Source organism: Octodon degus, unplaced genomic scaffold (genome assembly GCF_000260255.1).
Source record: "Octodon degus isolate 3935 unplaced genomic scaffold, OctDeg1.0 scaffold00076, whole genome shotgun sequence".
Taxonomy (NCBI): domain Eukaryota; kingdom Metazoa; phylum Chordata; class Mammalia; order Rodentia; family Octodontidae; genus Octodon; species Octodon degus.
In genome coordinates, this window is record NW_004524652.1 from 7,332,787 (window position 1) to 7,347,288 (window position 14,502).

General features: G+C 51.3%; 2 protein-coding genes across 4 annotated transcripts in view; one reads left to right on the top strand and one right to left on the bottom strand.

Annotated features, from left to right (window-relative positions):
- The window catches only part of Orai1 (ORAI calcium release-activated calcium modulator 1), a 14,840-nt gene extending 12,303 nt beyond the window's left edge, over window positions 1-2,537 (bottom strand). Inside the window, exon 1 of the mRNA XM_004635900.2 lies at window positions 2,075-2,537. Coding sequence (XP_004635957.1) covers window positions 2,075-2,365 — 291 coding nt within the window. The 5' untranslated portion in view covers window positions 2,366-2,537. The remainder of the gene's footprint in view (window positions 1-2,074) is intronic.
- A 7,455-nt stretch (window positions 2,538-9,992) lies between these two features.
- Window positions 9,993-14,502, top strand: part of Kdm2b (lysine demethylase 2B) — a 153,893-nt gene continuing 149,383 nt past the window's right edge. For all 3 annotated transcript variants that reach the window (XM_023720646.1, XM_023720647.1, XM_023720648.1), the window contains exon 1: window positions 9,993-10,036. In XM_023720646.1, the coding sequence (XP_023576414.1) occupies window positions 10,000-10,036 (37 nt within the window). In that variant the 5' untranslated portion in view covers window positions 9,993-9,999. The remainder of the gene's footprint in view (window positions 10,037-14,502) is intronic.

Sequence of the window (14,502 nt, forward strand, 5' to 3'; positions counted from 1 at the left end):
TGTGTGGGGAGGAGAGCGGAGGGGGGCGGAGGGGGGCGGAGGGGGGCGGAGGGGAGGGGAGGGAGAGTAAAGCCCATCCCAGTGCCCAGGCTACTGAGCCTCTCCACTTCCCTGCCATGCTTTTAGCACGAGTAGGTAAGTGGAGCCGGGGAGATGGCTCCGTGGAATAAGCGCTTCCCTGGCAAGCGCAAGGGTCTGAGTTCAATCCCCGGTTCCACCAAAAAAAAGAGTAGGGAAGCCAGTACTCTCAGAAGGAAGAGAAGCTGAGGAGACCGAACGTGTCACCATGTGATCCTCACCTCTCCTGGAGTGAGATGGGGCAGCAACAATTATGACCAAGATTATGATCAAGAAAGGGAACTAGTGCCCCACCATTTGTTTTGCAGCACCCAGGACTGAACCCCACCTTTGCACTGAGATGCATCCTCAAACCTCCCCACTCTCTACCTCCCTCCCTCCCACCCATTCCCTCCCTTTTTTGGTGTCTCACTGTGTTGCCTTAGGTTGGGTTTGAACTTAGGATCCTCCAGCCTCGGCCTCCAAGAGTGCTAGGATCACAGGCATGTGTGTGCCACCAAGCAAGTCTGGCTTGTGCCCTACCATCATAAACCCAGAGCACTGGAAGGGGGGACCAAAACTGATGGCTCCCTCCCCACACGGTGCAGAACATTTTTGGCTTCAAAGAGACTTTTTTATTCTATCTCTCCTTCCCTAGGCTCACCTTGTCCCTGACCAGACACTCATCAAAGCTCTGTACATCACAAATGCCACATGTACCTAAGCCAAGTTTTGCACACTAGCAGATCTGGGTTCAAATCCTGCCCTGCCAGATGAGCTCAAGGCCTTTGGAAAGTCTCTCGACAGAGCAGCGGTGTTCAGGAGTAAGGAATCTACTCTGCGCCTGGGGCCCAGCGAGTGTTTGGTAAATGTCAGCTATTCTTGGAGATTCTGTAGGGATAAGCAGGGACTGATCACTAACAATTCCTCCTGTTCGCCTAAACTGAAAACTAGGGAGCCATCTCTTCACTTTCTCTTCCTCTCTGATCCCCCCGCATCTCTTAAGGGTGCCTTCAATTTCATTCTTAAAGTCAGAGACACTTTTGAAAAGGCGTCTGCATGTATCATTTCGGAAACCAAGTTCCAGAGAGAGTGACCGCCCTGAGGTCACACAGGCTCTGCTTTCCGATTTGGCAGCTCCCGCTTTCTCTCACAGTGGCCCACTTGTTTGCGGAGCACAGTGAGAGACCCAGACACACTCTCTTCCAAGAACGCACCAGGGTGCGGCCACTCCTTTCCTCAGGGCCAAGGGCTGGGCTCACTCACTGGGGAAGCAGGAGCGTTGGGGGGGACCCCCATTTGCACAGGCTGAGGTCACCAAAAGTGAAGATAATAAAGTCCTGCTGTGCCCCAGAGTTCTACTTCAGCCAGCTTGCAGCCTCATCATCCCCTGCTCTCAGAGGCTTCTCACGGACAGAGGGTGGGGACTGTGCCCACCCCCTCATCAAGCAAGAGCAGGTTAAGGGGAACCTGTCCCGCCCTCCTCCCCCACACCCAGTGACTCAGTGGCGAGTTTCTGCAGAAGAACTGAGCTAGGGAGTGGTTGTCAAACCCTAGGCTTGAGGCTCTCAGAAAATGTGCAGCTGAGCGCCAGGAAATCCCCCCTCCTAGCGGATTGACAGCGAAGCCAATAAATAAACACCTTCTAGCTTTAAGTGTCAGTGAACACACAACTCTCCTTGTGTCACACTTCCTAACACCTGTCCCGAAGTGGGTCGAACCCCACGATCCCTCTCCTCCCCTCCCCTGCCCTGCACGCAGGCAGAACTCCGTTCTAACTTAGTTCTAACTTTAGGGACGCAACCTTCCGGCGTCCCTTCCACTTTTGCTGCCGCGAGCTTGCCCATCTAGAGGCACCTGAGTCCCCTAAGTCTGGGAACCTGCACAGCCAGTCACTGCCCGCGTCGGGTGCCCCTGTCGCGGCCTCGCTCTGGACCCCAAGTCTACTCTTCCTGGGCGCGAAGGGGCTGAGGGCGGAGCGGGGCGGCCGGGGCAGGGCAAGGCGGCCCGAGCTCACCATGGCGAAGCCGGAGAGCAGCGCCGAGGTCCGGCTGGAGGCTTTGAGTTTAGCGCGGCTCAAGTAGAGCTTGCGCCAGGACAGCGCCTGCATCGAGTGCTCGTTGAGACTCATCACCTCGGTGTAGCTCTGACCGACCCAGTCCGGGTAGCTGACGGCGGGCGGCGGCGGGGACCCCGGGAGCTCCCCGTCCCCGCTGTGGCGACGGCTCTGGCGGCTCCCGCTGCCACCGCCGAGGGGAAGCGCCGGGCTGCTGCTGCTGCTCGGGGGCGGGGCGGGCTCCGGATGCATGGAGCACGCGGCAGCAGCGGCGGCCGCGGCACCTCCGCCTGCCCCCCGCCGCGGGTCCGGCCTCACCCAGCCGGCCGCACGGGACGAGGAGGTCGAGCAAGTGGCTGCAGCCGGGTTTGCTGCACAGCTCGCCGGAGACCTAGTACAGCCGCGATGCGAGCCTACAAGCCAGCAATCTGCCGGGCCCGGCCCGGACCAGCGGCGCACGCCCTGATTGGTCGTCGCCCCGGGATAATTTGCATTGCCCCGCCCATTCCTACGGGCGGGTGTGGGTATAATCACGTGATCAGCGCGGGCGGCTGCTCCGCCCCCAGGCCCTGGCGTACCGCCTTCCGCGCTCGCGCCCCTTCCTGGAAGCGGCTTGCGACGTCCGCCTCTCGACGCCTCTGTCCCTGGCGCCGCCCACCCCGGTGGCTGCTGGCAGCCTTGCTCCAGCCTTGAGCTCACAGGTCGGGCGCCTGAGGTCACCTCTGCGCGCCGCCTGGAGCCCGCTTTCTCCTTGGAGCAAGGCGGCGCAATATCTGCTGGAAGAGCGCGAGCGCAGGTCGAGAGTTCAGTCAGGGTCTGTGGAGCGAGGGCGGGCGGGCCGAGCAAGGGCGCGCGGTGCCCCGGAGCTGCGGCGGGCTGAGCGGCTCGGGAGCTGTCGGTGTGGAGCACTAAAGCAGAGCAAGGGAGGCAGTAAGGCCACTGCCGTTCTTTCCCCACTTTTTGGAGACCGGGTCTCTCCATGTAGTCCAGGCTGGTCTTGAACTCACTGTGGACCCCAGGCTGGTCACGAACTCGGAGTAAGGGTCCTGTCTCAGCCTCCCGAGTGCTGAGATTGCAGGAGGGCACCACCACGCCCGCCAAGAAATAGTTTTCGAGCCCTTGAATCTTCAAATCCGTTTAGCAAATGTTTTCTGAGAATGTAGCTGTAATTCTAGCTGTTCATCTTTAGTATCCGAAAAGCAACAAAACAAGAACTTGAGATACTCCTGCCTCAGCCTCCCAGACTGCTGGGGTCACAGGGTTGCGCCACCACCCCTGGTTAGAAAAGCTGAGGGATTTCGTGAAAATGGGAGCCTTCATGGAATCTTTATTTTGGCAGACAGTGAACAAATTCGTTCACACTTCAGAGGAGGTCACATTGGAGCTGAAATCCAAACCTTGCCCTGCGGCAGGTATCTTTGGCAGGTGGACCATTTTTTCTAATTTTTAGTTTTGTTTTGTTTTTGATACCAGGGATTGAACTCAGGACCTTGCGCTTACCAGACAGGTGCAGTGCTGCTGAGCTGTATCCCCAGCCCCTGTTGGACCATTGTTGAAAGGTCAGTTTTGCTTGAGTCCTCATCACAGGTCCTGTAGGATGTCAACTCCAGGGCAGCAGATGACACTGTTGGTTTCACAGCTCTACCCCCAACATCCAGAATCACTTGGCGCACATTCGCATGGAGAAATAGGTGTTACAGAAACAAGTGACAGAATTAGTTCATAGGGCACAAACTAAGTAGCATTCGGGGTCCGAGATGTGTGTTTAACTCGTCACCAGTAGAGGGAGCCCCTGTGCCCACACACAGTGCCGACGCTGGACGCCCCTCCCCCCAAGTTTCTGGGGTTACCTTCCAGTTTTAGTCCGTGTGTGTGTGTTTAAGTGTTTGAGACAGGGTCTCACATTGTAATTCAGACCACTCATTATGTAGCCCAGGCTAGTCTAGAACTCACAGCGATGCTCCTGCCTCAGCCTCCCTCATGGTGGGGTTACAGGCATGAGCCACCACCTCTGGCTCCTCCAGAAGATTGTGGGAGTGGAGTTAAACCTCACCAAACTAGACTTGTTTTTTTGTTTGTTTGTTTTTGGCAGAAGTAGGGATTGAACTCAGGCCCTTGTGTTTGCCAGGCAAGTGCTTATTCTACTGAGCCATCTCCCCAACCCCAGTCTGTTTTGCTTTTGCAGTAATGAGCTGAACCAAAGGCCTTCAACTGTGCTGCATCCCCAGCCCTTTTTAAATTTGTTATCAGAGTCTCACTAGGGCCAGAAAGATAGCTTAGTGGAATTAGTGCTTGCCTGGCAAGCACAGCGCCTGAGTTCAATCCCTGGTACTACCAAAACCTTTTAAAAGGTATAGTTTCAGAGTCTCACTGAGTGGCTAAATTGTCCAGGTGGGACTCGAATTTGTGATCCTCCAGCCTCAGACTCCATCTGAGATTAGGCATGCACCACCGTGCACAGCTCTCTGGTGGCTTTTTTTTTTTTTTTTTTGCTTTTTAAAAATTATTGATACTGGGGTCGAAGTATCAAACCCACAGATGTTTTCTTTCTTTTTTTTAAAGTCAAGAATTTATTTTATTTATTTTAAAATAAACATTGAGGATTCCCCATAACCCACCACCCTACAAAACTTTTGAATGTGAAATGTTCAACAGCCTATCCATTTTAATAGGTTATATATTTATTTTATTTATTTATTTATTTTTACATTTAGTGTGTGTGTGTGTGTGTGTGTGTGGCCAGCTCAGCCCACCAGGGGGCGGGGCTGGCTGGCATGTGGTGCTGGGGGATTGAACCGCGGTCCCTGTGCTTTGCTAAGCTTGTTCTAAGTAGGTGCTTTAGACCACTGAGCCATCTCTCCAGCCCCTTAATAGGTTATAAAACCAGCAAAAACTCCAGTTGTCTAACGATGAATATTTTTGGGGTTTTTTTGTTTTGTTTTGTTTTTTGAAATCACAGATGTTTTCTGACTGACCTCCATCCCAGCTTTTATTTTTCTCTCTTAGTGGTACCACAATCGAACCCAAGGCTTTCACTGAGCTAAATCCCCACCCTTTTTTCTTTCTCTCTCTCTCTCTTTTTTTTTCTTCAGAACTGGAGATTGAACTCAGGTCCTTGCACTTGCCAGGCAAGTGTTTATTCTACTAAGCTATCTCCTTGGCCCCCTTGCCCTTTTCTTTCTTTCTTTTTTTTTTTTTGAAACAGGGTGTTGGGCTGGTGAGATGGCTCAGTGGTCTAAAGCATCTACTTAGAACAAGCTTAGCAAAGCACAGGGACCGCGGTTCAATCCCCCAGCACCACATGCCAGCCAGCCCCGCCCCCTGGTGGGCTGAGCTGGCCACGCACGCACGCACGCACAAATAAAAATTAAAAAAAAACAACAACAAGGTGTTGTTATGTTGCTAAAGTGCCCAGGCTGCCCTCAAACTTTGCTCCTGTATCAGCCTCCCAAAGGGTTTTCTGAGCTCAGCTTCAAACAGTGCTGGGATTATAGACCTGTGTCATGTGCCTGGCTCTGGTGGCTTTTGCACTTACTCCTTCCACTAGCCTGTGTCTCAGCTGGGTTATCAACTCCACTGAGAGACCTTCCTTCTCCCCAAGAAGCCCTGTATTAGGATCTGGGCCCACCCCAATATTGTTCCCTCCTAGCGCTGATCACCACAATCTGCAGTTGTGCTGCGTGCCTGTGCGTGGACCTGTTTGCCCTGGTCCTCTAGTAGATGAGCATGCGGAGAGCCTGCTCCGCGAATGAAATAACGAAGAGTCCTTGGTTCTGAAAGCCTCCAGCTTGGGGGAGGTTGGCAAGGCCTGAGGTCTGGAGGGGCAAGGTTGGAGGCCAGGAGAGGAGACTGGCTGACCTAGAACAAAAGCACCTGGGAGGGTTACCTCTGAAAAGGGCTTTCGAAGCAGGCAGTGATGGGGCATGCCCACAGTGCCATCTGTTCAGGAGGCTGGAGGCAGGAGGATCTCAAGTTCATGACCAGTTTAGACAACTTAGCAAAACCCCCCACCTCAAAAATCAAAGGGGCTGGGCGTGGTGTCCCAAGCCTGTAATGCCACTGCTGGGGAGACTGCAAACAGGAGGATCTCTGAGTCCGAGCTGCGTAGTGAGACCTTGTACCAAATACATTAGCTAAACAAATAAAAGGGGCTGGAAATGTAGTTTAGGACTAGAATGTTTGACTGGCAGATGTGAGGCCTTGGATTTGTGCAGTAAAAAGAAAAAGGAGTGGTTCAGTTCTCCAGCTCCTATCCGAAGTCTCCCCTTCTGCTTCTAACTCAGAGTTCAAATATTCCCATCTCCACAGATCAGAAATAATAAAAAGCGCCAGGGATGAGTGGGAGAGTGAGTGCTTATGCATGCGTGAAACCCTGAGTCCCTTCCTGGCACCAAAAAAGGGTAAAAATATTCTCCCCAACCAGGGAGTACAGGCGAGGACGTCTGCCCTTTGGCTGCCAGCATCACAGGACACAGAGTACCTTTTTTCCAGCCTTATAGAGCCAACTGAACCCATATGCTACGCCAAACCTATAGTTGACAGCTGGAGAAACTGAGGCTGTTGGGAGAAAGCTCTTGGCCAACAGCCATAAAAGAAGCCACGGGACAATCAGGACTAGCTCCCCCTTGTGGCTGGGAGGTATGCACCCAGCCTTTCCGGTTTACATCTGAAAAAAGCTGGGAAAAATTTTTCAGTCCACTCTGTGCAGAAGGCTGTAGGGATCCAACTGCAAGAACTGTGGCAGCCCAACCCGGGGCTCAGCAGAGACAGAGGCTGCATGAGCTGCCCAGCGGGCGGGTGGCTTCTGTCCCCGGGGTGAAAAATAGGTAACGCTATACTGGTCGCATTTGCCAAACATAGGTACAATTCAAAACCCTTTCTTAAACACACAAGTTATCTAGGAACTATCATAAGTATTTTAGTGGGGCCAGGGAGATCGCTCAGTGGAATAAGCACTTGCCTGGCAAGCACAAGGACCTGAATTCAATCCCTGGTTCCGCCAAAAATAAATAAAAGTAGTATTTTATTACTCTATTATATTAAATTTGAGAGTTTCTTATGACAAGTCCATGGTATTAACATTACCATTTTACAGATAAGAAAAGTACGGACAAGTCTCTCAAGCTGGGTGGTGGTTCCCCAGAGGTTAGGACATTACTCCGTAGAACATGCAGAGGGGATGTTGAAATGCAAGTTAGGAGGCCCGTGTGGTAGAAGCCATCATAGTCACTTGCCTGTTACTCTGTCCCCCTTTGACTACCCTAAAACTGGAGACCCCAAAGTTAGCACTGAGTAGCACCATGACTTTTGTTTTTATTTATCTTTTTTTTTTTTTTTTTAAGGCAGGGTCTTCCTATGCAATTTATGCTGGCCTGGAGCTCACTTTGTAGCCCAGACTAGTCTCGAACTTGCAACGATCCTCCTTCCTCAGTTTCCCAAGTGCTGAGATTACATGCATGCACCACCACACCCAGCAAGAAGCACCATGCCTTAATCCCCTGACCTGGCAGAGTGGTGCATGTATGCCTTTGGGGACAGAGGACTTGCACCTTCCCAAGCCCTCCCTGTCTGTGCCTGCACAGGTTGCTTCCTGGAGTTCAGAAATTGTCCTGTGGAGCAGGGCTCGGCCTCCCTGTGGGTCTTGTGTCATGCAGAGTGCCAGAAATTGTTCTGTGGCCAGGCTTGGCCCCAGCTTCACAGTGATTTGGAAGGCAGCTTGAATGAGTAGTGCAGAAGGCTTTCACAGTCGGAGAATGGAGTGAACAACAGAAAGCATCAGATCCTGTCAGGGACTAGGTGCACAATTGAGACTTCAAGGCAGGCATGGTGGCATGCACCCCGTAATCAGGTTTAGGCAGGAGGATCACCAGGAGTTAAAGGCCAACCTGTGTGACATAACAAGACCCTGTCCCAAAATACCAAATAATAAACCAAACAAATAATAAAAAGGGCTGACATTTAGCACTGTAGTAGCACGTCCCTGGATTTGATCCCCTGTGTAGCTCAGTGGTACAGTGCTTGCCAAACACGCAAGGTCTTCACTTTGAAGCCAGCACCAGAGAAGAGGGAAATTAAGTTAAAAATAAAATAGGCTGGTCTTAGTGGTACATACCTACCATCCTAGCACTCTGGGAGGCTGAGGTAAGAGGATCATGAGTTTGGGCCCATGCTGGGCAACTTAGTGAGATCCTACCACAAGATTTTTTTCTTTTTAAGAAGGCTTTCAAATTGTAATTGTGATTTACAATATGGTGGCCTCCAACCATACAGGCAGGGTGATTGATTTTTTTTTTTTTGTGCCAGAACCAGGGATTGAACTCGGGCCCTTGAGCTTGCCAGGGAAGCGCTTAATCCACTGAGCCATCTCCCTGGCCCCTCAAGCAGGGTGATTTAATTTTATTTATTTATTTGGTACAGGGTCTTGCTACACAGTTCAAATTCATAGTGATCCTCTTGTCTCAGCCTCCCCAGTGCTGGGGTTACAGGCGTGAGCCACCATGCCTGGGGTTCTGGGACCAGCAGGGCATGTGGTACCGGGGATCAAAGCCAGGTCCTTATGCTTGCGAGGCAGGCACCTAGACTGCCAAGCTATTTCCCCAGCCTCACAAGATTTTTAAGAAAATCATCTTCACCCTCCCAACCAGGATTCAAACTCAGAACCTTGCACTTGCCAGGCAGGCATTTTTGTCTGCTAAGCTATCTCCCCAGCCCTTGTTTTGTTTTGAGACAGGGTGTCACCCTGTAGCTCAGGCTGGCCCCAAACTCACAGGGATGATCTTCCTGCCTGAGTGCTGGGATCCTAGCTTTTTTTTTTTTTTTTTTTTTAATTTTTATTTGTGGGGGGGGGCAGCTCAGCCCAGCAGGGGGCGGGGCTGGCTGGCATGTGGTGCTGGGGGATTAAACTGCGGTCCCTGTGCTTTGCTAAGCTTGTTCTAAGTAGGTGCTTTAGACCACTGAGCTATCTCACCAGCCCGAAGTGATAGCTTTAACTTTGTTCCTTTTCAAAATTGTTTTGGCTGCTTTAACTTCTTTAAGATGTCTGGGATGCCACAGTAATTTTGGACTGAGATCTGGTGACCTTGGGGTAGCCATCATAGTGGATGCTTATAACCCCTATCTCCACCTCCAGGATTGCAGCATGCAAGTGCACACAGCACGTTGAGTGACTGTTACAGCAATCGATAGGGAGGGAGACCCTGGCGAGGGGTGGTGTGGGGTCTTCAGCCAGCGAGATAGTTAATCCTAATGAATGTATCCAGGGAGGCCATAGTATGTTCTGGATGTGGACAAAGAAAATCCCAGCCTCTGGAGCGAGGCCCGCGTACCTGGATTTGAGGAAGCCCTCATTACCAGTGCATAAAGGTGCCTTGTGTGGGGAAGGACCCAGCCTCTCCAAGCCCCATCTGTCGAGTGGGAATAGCGATGACATTTGGCAGGATGATCTGCCGCAAATGTTCTGTGAAAGAACATTTGTCTGGCAGTCAGCACGGTGCTCGATCAACGGTGGCTACTGTTTCCCTCTTGTGGGAAAAGAAAAAGGATCGCTTCCGTCCAGATCAAACGCGAATGTGCTGCTGAGGTTCCCTCCTCAGGGAAAAACCAGGCGCCCGAATAGTGGCACTCATGCAGGAGTCGCCCCGCAGACAGAGCCAGGCCCGCGGAGGACAGCAGACCCGAGAGGACTGGACAGACCCGAGGAAAGCCATCCGAGAGCCTGAAGCCAGACACTAGCGGGCCGCGCCGGCGTCGCTCGCGACTAAGCCGCTGGGAGGAGTCGGGGAGATGCCTTAGCTGGTCCCGCCCACTAGTCCTATACCTGCCTTCCATTGGTCGGGTTGGTTGGCCAGTCACGGGGTGGCTTCCCCATATGCGGAGCAAGTCAAGAGATGCCTCGGAGGGCAAAGAGGCCCAGGCTTTGCGTTGGTGAGTGGGTTTCGTTTGCTCTGTGGGGCCTCAGGGTCCCCGTCTAGAAGGCTGGCACAATAATAGCTACTTATACCAGTTGAGTACCTCAGACAACGCGTACATGCGATGCCCAGCCCCCGGGGGGCTGTGGTACAGATGTACAAGAAGATTTGTGTAGACTCAGCATGAAGAGAGAAAGAGGACAGGGGTGCAGGCATAAACTCAGGGTGCGCATGCAGCAGCAGAGTGTGCGATACTTCTGTGGCGGAGGTGCGTCCGTCTGCCCCGTGTCCATGCTAAGCCGGCCAGGCTGTGACTCCTTTTACGAGTCCTGATAAGGCGCTCATGGTAGCTGGAAGTTTGGTCTCTGCTCTCTCGGAAGGGTTTCAAATCCCTGCAGGTTCAGTGTCTCCGCCTCCAATCGCTGCTGCCAAACTTCTTCCCCAGCCTGGGGCCAAGCCATTTCCAGGATCTCTCTTTGTATAATTAAAAAGAAAAATAGAACAGCTGATGCTGCCAAACATGTATTTAAAGTGACACTCTTGAGTTCAGGGAGTGAAAAATAAAAACGTTTAAGGTTTAGATGAAAAGTCTCCATGCTCAGCTGTCTCCTGACCCCGGGATTTCTCTGCAGTCTGGCAGCCTTTAATCCCCTGCCCTGGCTCATAAAAGCCCTTTAGACTGAGGGGATTTATTTCTCAGAGAACCGGTCCCTGGCTAATCACATAAAAGCACCCAGTGTTCCGGAGCGACCTGTCAAGTTCAGTGTGGGTGTGTGAGGCCCCAGAGAAAGTGGGGAGAAGGGGTGCTGGTTCCTCAAGGTGACACCCTCAGGTCGGTTTCCTTCTCTGTGCCCTTCCCCCATTGCTTCCAATCCACCAAAACATCCAGGCAATTCTGGCCTTATGATTTCCTCAAAAGCTGAGCCCTTCCTTCCTCCCTTCCTTCCTTCCTTCCTTCCTTCCTTCCTTCCTTCCTTCCTTCCTTCCTTCCTTCCTTCTGGCTTGCATGTTTCCATCTTACCCAGGCCACCATTACCACTCACCCAGATGTCTGCTGTCACCTTCCCCTGTCCCACCCCACCCCACCCCATGCCCCTGCAGCTCTTCCTAGCCCTGCTAAAGCCCATTATGTAACATGGACCACAAAAGCTTTTCTTTTATTTGTGGTGCTGGGGGTTAAACCCATGGCCTCACACATGCTAGGCAAGCCCTATAATGCTGAACTATATCCTTGGCCTCTGAAAAGTCTTTGTTTAAAATGTATACCTGGTAGGGCCAGCCAGATAGCTCAGCTGACTAAAGCGCCTGCTTAGAGCACAGCAGCAGGTTCTATCCCAGGCATGCCGTTCTGGCCCCGTCCCTGGGGTGTGCTGAGCTGAGAGGCGGTTGAGATTGGGAGTGGTGGCACATGCCTGTAATCCCAGCACTTGGGAGGCTGATAACAGGAGAATCACTGAGTCTGATCTACATATTGAGACCCTGTACTAAATACAAAAAATAAATAAATAAAAATGTACACCTGGGCTGGGGACCTGGCTTAGTGATAGGGTGCTGGCCCAGCATGTGTGGGGTCCTGGGTTCAATCCCCAATGTGGCAAGAAGCAAAAAATACATGCACTGAAGTTCTTTCTGTGATTCTGTTCCTTTCCCATTGCAGCTATAACAAAGGTTCATTGGGGCCAGGGAGATAGCTCAGTGGAACAAGCGCTTCCCTGGCAAGTGCAAGGGCCTGAGTTCAATCCCTGGTTCTGGAAAAAACCAAAAACCAAACAACAACAACAACAACAAAAAACAAATGTTCATAAACTTAGTAGCTTGACACAACACAAATTGTCCTAGAATTGCGGAGAGTAAAATGAATTAATTGGTAGGGGCTAAAATTAAAGTGCTGCCAGGGTGGGTTCCTTGTGGAGGCTCTGGGAGGAAAACCAATTTCCTCCTCTCACGTGGGCATCCGCATTCCTTGCTTGTGCTCCTTCCTCCGCCTTTTCTTCTCTCTGGTCCAGCTCTGGTGATGACATCTGGGATAATCCCCCAGCTCATGACCCGTGACCCAGCCACATCTGCAGAGCCCCTTGTGAAGTTCACATATTCGAACACTCAGGAAATACGACAAGGACTTCCTGAGGCCCTTATTCAGCCCCTTACAGCTCTGCCTTGGGATGCTAATCTGGCCCAGCCCTATCTCCGCAACACGGAGGCTCCACCTCCCTTTCATACATGTCCAGGAAGCCGTGCTGCTTTGGCCACAGGTTCACTCCTTGTTTTTTTAAGATCAGCTGGCTTTGAACTCACTGCAACCATCCTGCATCAGCCTCCTGAGGGTTGGGATTGCACGTGTGCACTGTCATGCCCAGCTTAGGCTGGCCAAGTCTGTTTCTGTCTCCAGGCCTGTGTGTGTTCCGCTCACTCCTCCAGTAATACTCTTCCTACACTTTGTCCCATGCCTACTGCTCCAGGGTGTTTGTGCCTCAGAATCTACATACTGAAACCAACCCCTCATGTGAAAGCATCAGGAGGTGACTGTGACTGTAAGTGTGGACCCTCATGAACGAGACAAGTGTCAGCAGGGGCTCTGGAGAGAACCCTCATCCCTTCTACCTCATGAGGCCAGAGCAGGCCAGGGCCACCTGTGAGCCAGGAAGCAGGGCCTCATCAGACACATGACCCGATCCGCTGGTGTCTTCTTGCACTTCCAGCCTCCAGAACTGCAGAATCTGATATCTATCTATCTATCTCTATATCTCTCTATTTTTTGGGGCCAGAACTTGAACTCAGGACCTTGTATTTATCAAGCAGGTGTTATTCTGCTGAGCTACATCTGTGGCCCCCAGATGTCTGGTTTGATAAGGCACCCTGCCTGTGGTACTTTCAGATGGAGCCAAAGTGAACTCCTCTTCCCCTGTACTTCTTCTCATTCTTTAGATGGTGGGAATCAAACCCAGGGCCTCAAACATGCTAAACAAGTGCTCTATTGCTGAGCTAACATCCGCAGCTCCTTTTACACATTTTTAACTTATTTTTCTGTCTCCTCCATTAGCACTTTGACAAATAAGAGAGAGAAAGAGAGAGAGAGAGAGAGAGAGAGAGAGAGAGAGAGAGAGAGAACCTTCCCCTCCTTGTTCATTACTGTGTCCCCAATGATTGCCACATTGATTCCTTGATGAGTGGTGGTTGGATGGATAGAAGGATGGAAGGAAGGACAGTTGCATGGATGAATGGGTGGATAAATGAATGGATAGATGAATGGGTGGATGTGTGGATGGATAGGTGGATGGATGGGCAGATGAATGAATGGGTAGATAGGATGAGTGGGCAGGTAGATGCGTGGATGAGTGGATGGATAGATAGATGAATGGATGGATGGATGGACAGATGCATGAATGGGTGGGTAGATAGATGGATGAGTGGATATGTGAATGGATGGATGGATGGGTGGATGGGTGGGTGGAATGGATAGATGAATGGGTAGATGGACAGGTAAATGGATGAGTGGGTGGATACATGGATACAAGATGGAAGACTACATAGTTGAATGGACTTGGTCCCTTAAGTGTCTGGAATTCAAATAAAAAAGGCAGCCGTGAGGGCCTGCCCCTTAGCTCAGTTCTTTAAGTGGCTGCTTCAACAAAGCAGTCAGGCTCAGGTTGCTGTGGTTCGATCCCCACAACTCAAGCCAGCCAAACCTGCCCTGAAGGCATTCAGAGAAAAAAAAAAATGGGGCCGGGGAGATGGCTCAGTAGAATAAGCGTTTCCCTGGCAAGTGCAAGGGCCTGAGTTCAATCCCCGGTACCGCCAAAAAAAAAAAAAAAAAGGCAGCTGTATGCAATGCTGGAGGACTTTCTGTGTACTGGATCCCCTGGTATTTCTATATTTCACAATTCAACATTTATCATACTGCTCAACGTGGTACAAGTGATTTATGTATGTATTATTTAATTTAAAGAGCATTTATTGAGTGCCTATTTGTGGTTAATTGCCACCTGGTGTTCAGCCTGTTATACCCAGCTGAACTAAAGTAATGTGGCGCTGGTTGTGGGAGGCCCACCTGAGGACTGTTGCCAGCCCTATATGAGGCAGCTCTGGAGAAGAACTGGATGATGTTGGTCGGGAAAATGCTGGTTCTCCTGGGCTGTTCTCCTGGGGGACTTTGTTGTGCTGGCTTTCCTGATGAACTTGGCTGTTTGCATCAGAGGAGCTCAGGAAAAAAAGAGAAGGTGGCATGGTTACTGTGGAGAGCTTTTATCCAGATCTATGTCTGAAATTAAGAGCAAAGAGTCAGTAAAATGATATGAAACATTTGGCCAGAGGGGAGGCTCTGATGGAGCTTTGCGTTGCAAGGATGAAATAGAGAACATTGTTGTGAAGAACAGGACAGTGTAAAAATAAACAGAAGCCTTTCACCTAAAGAGTGTATTTGAGAGGCTGGAGAGATGGCTCAGTAGAATAAGCGCTTGCCTGGCAAGCACAAGGGCCTGAGTT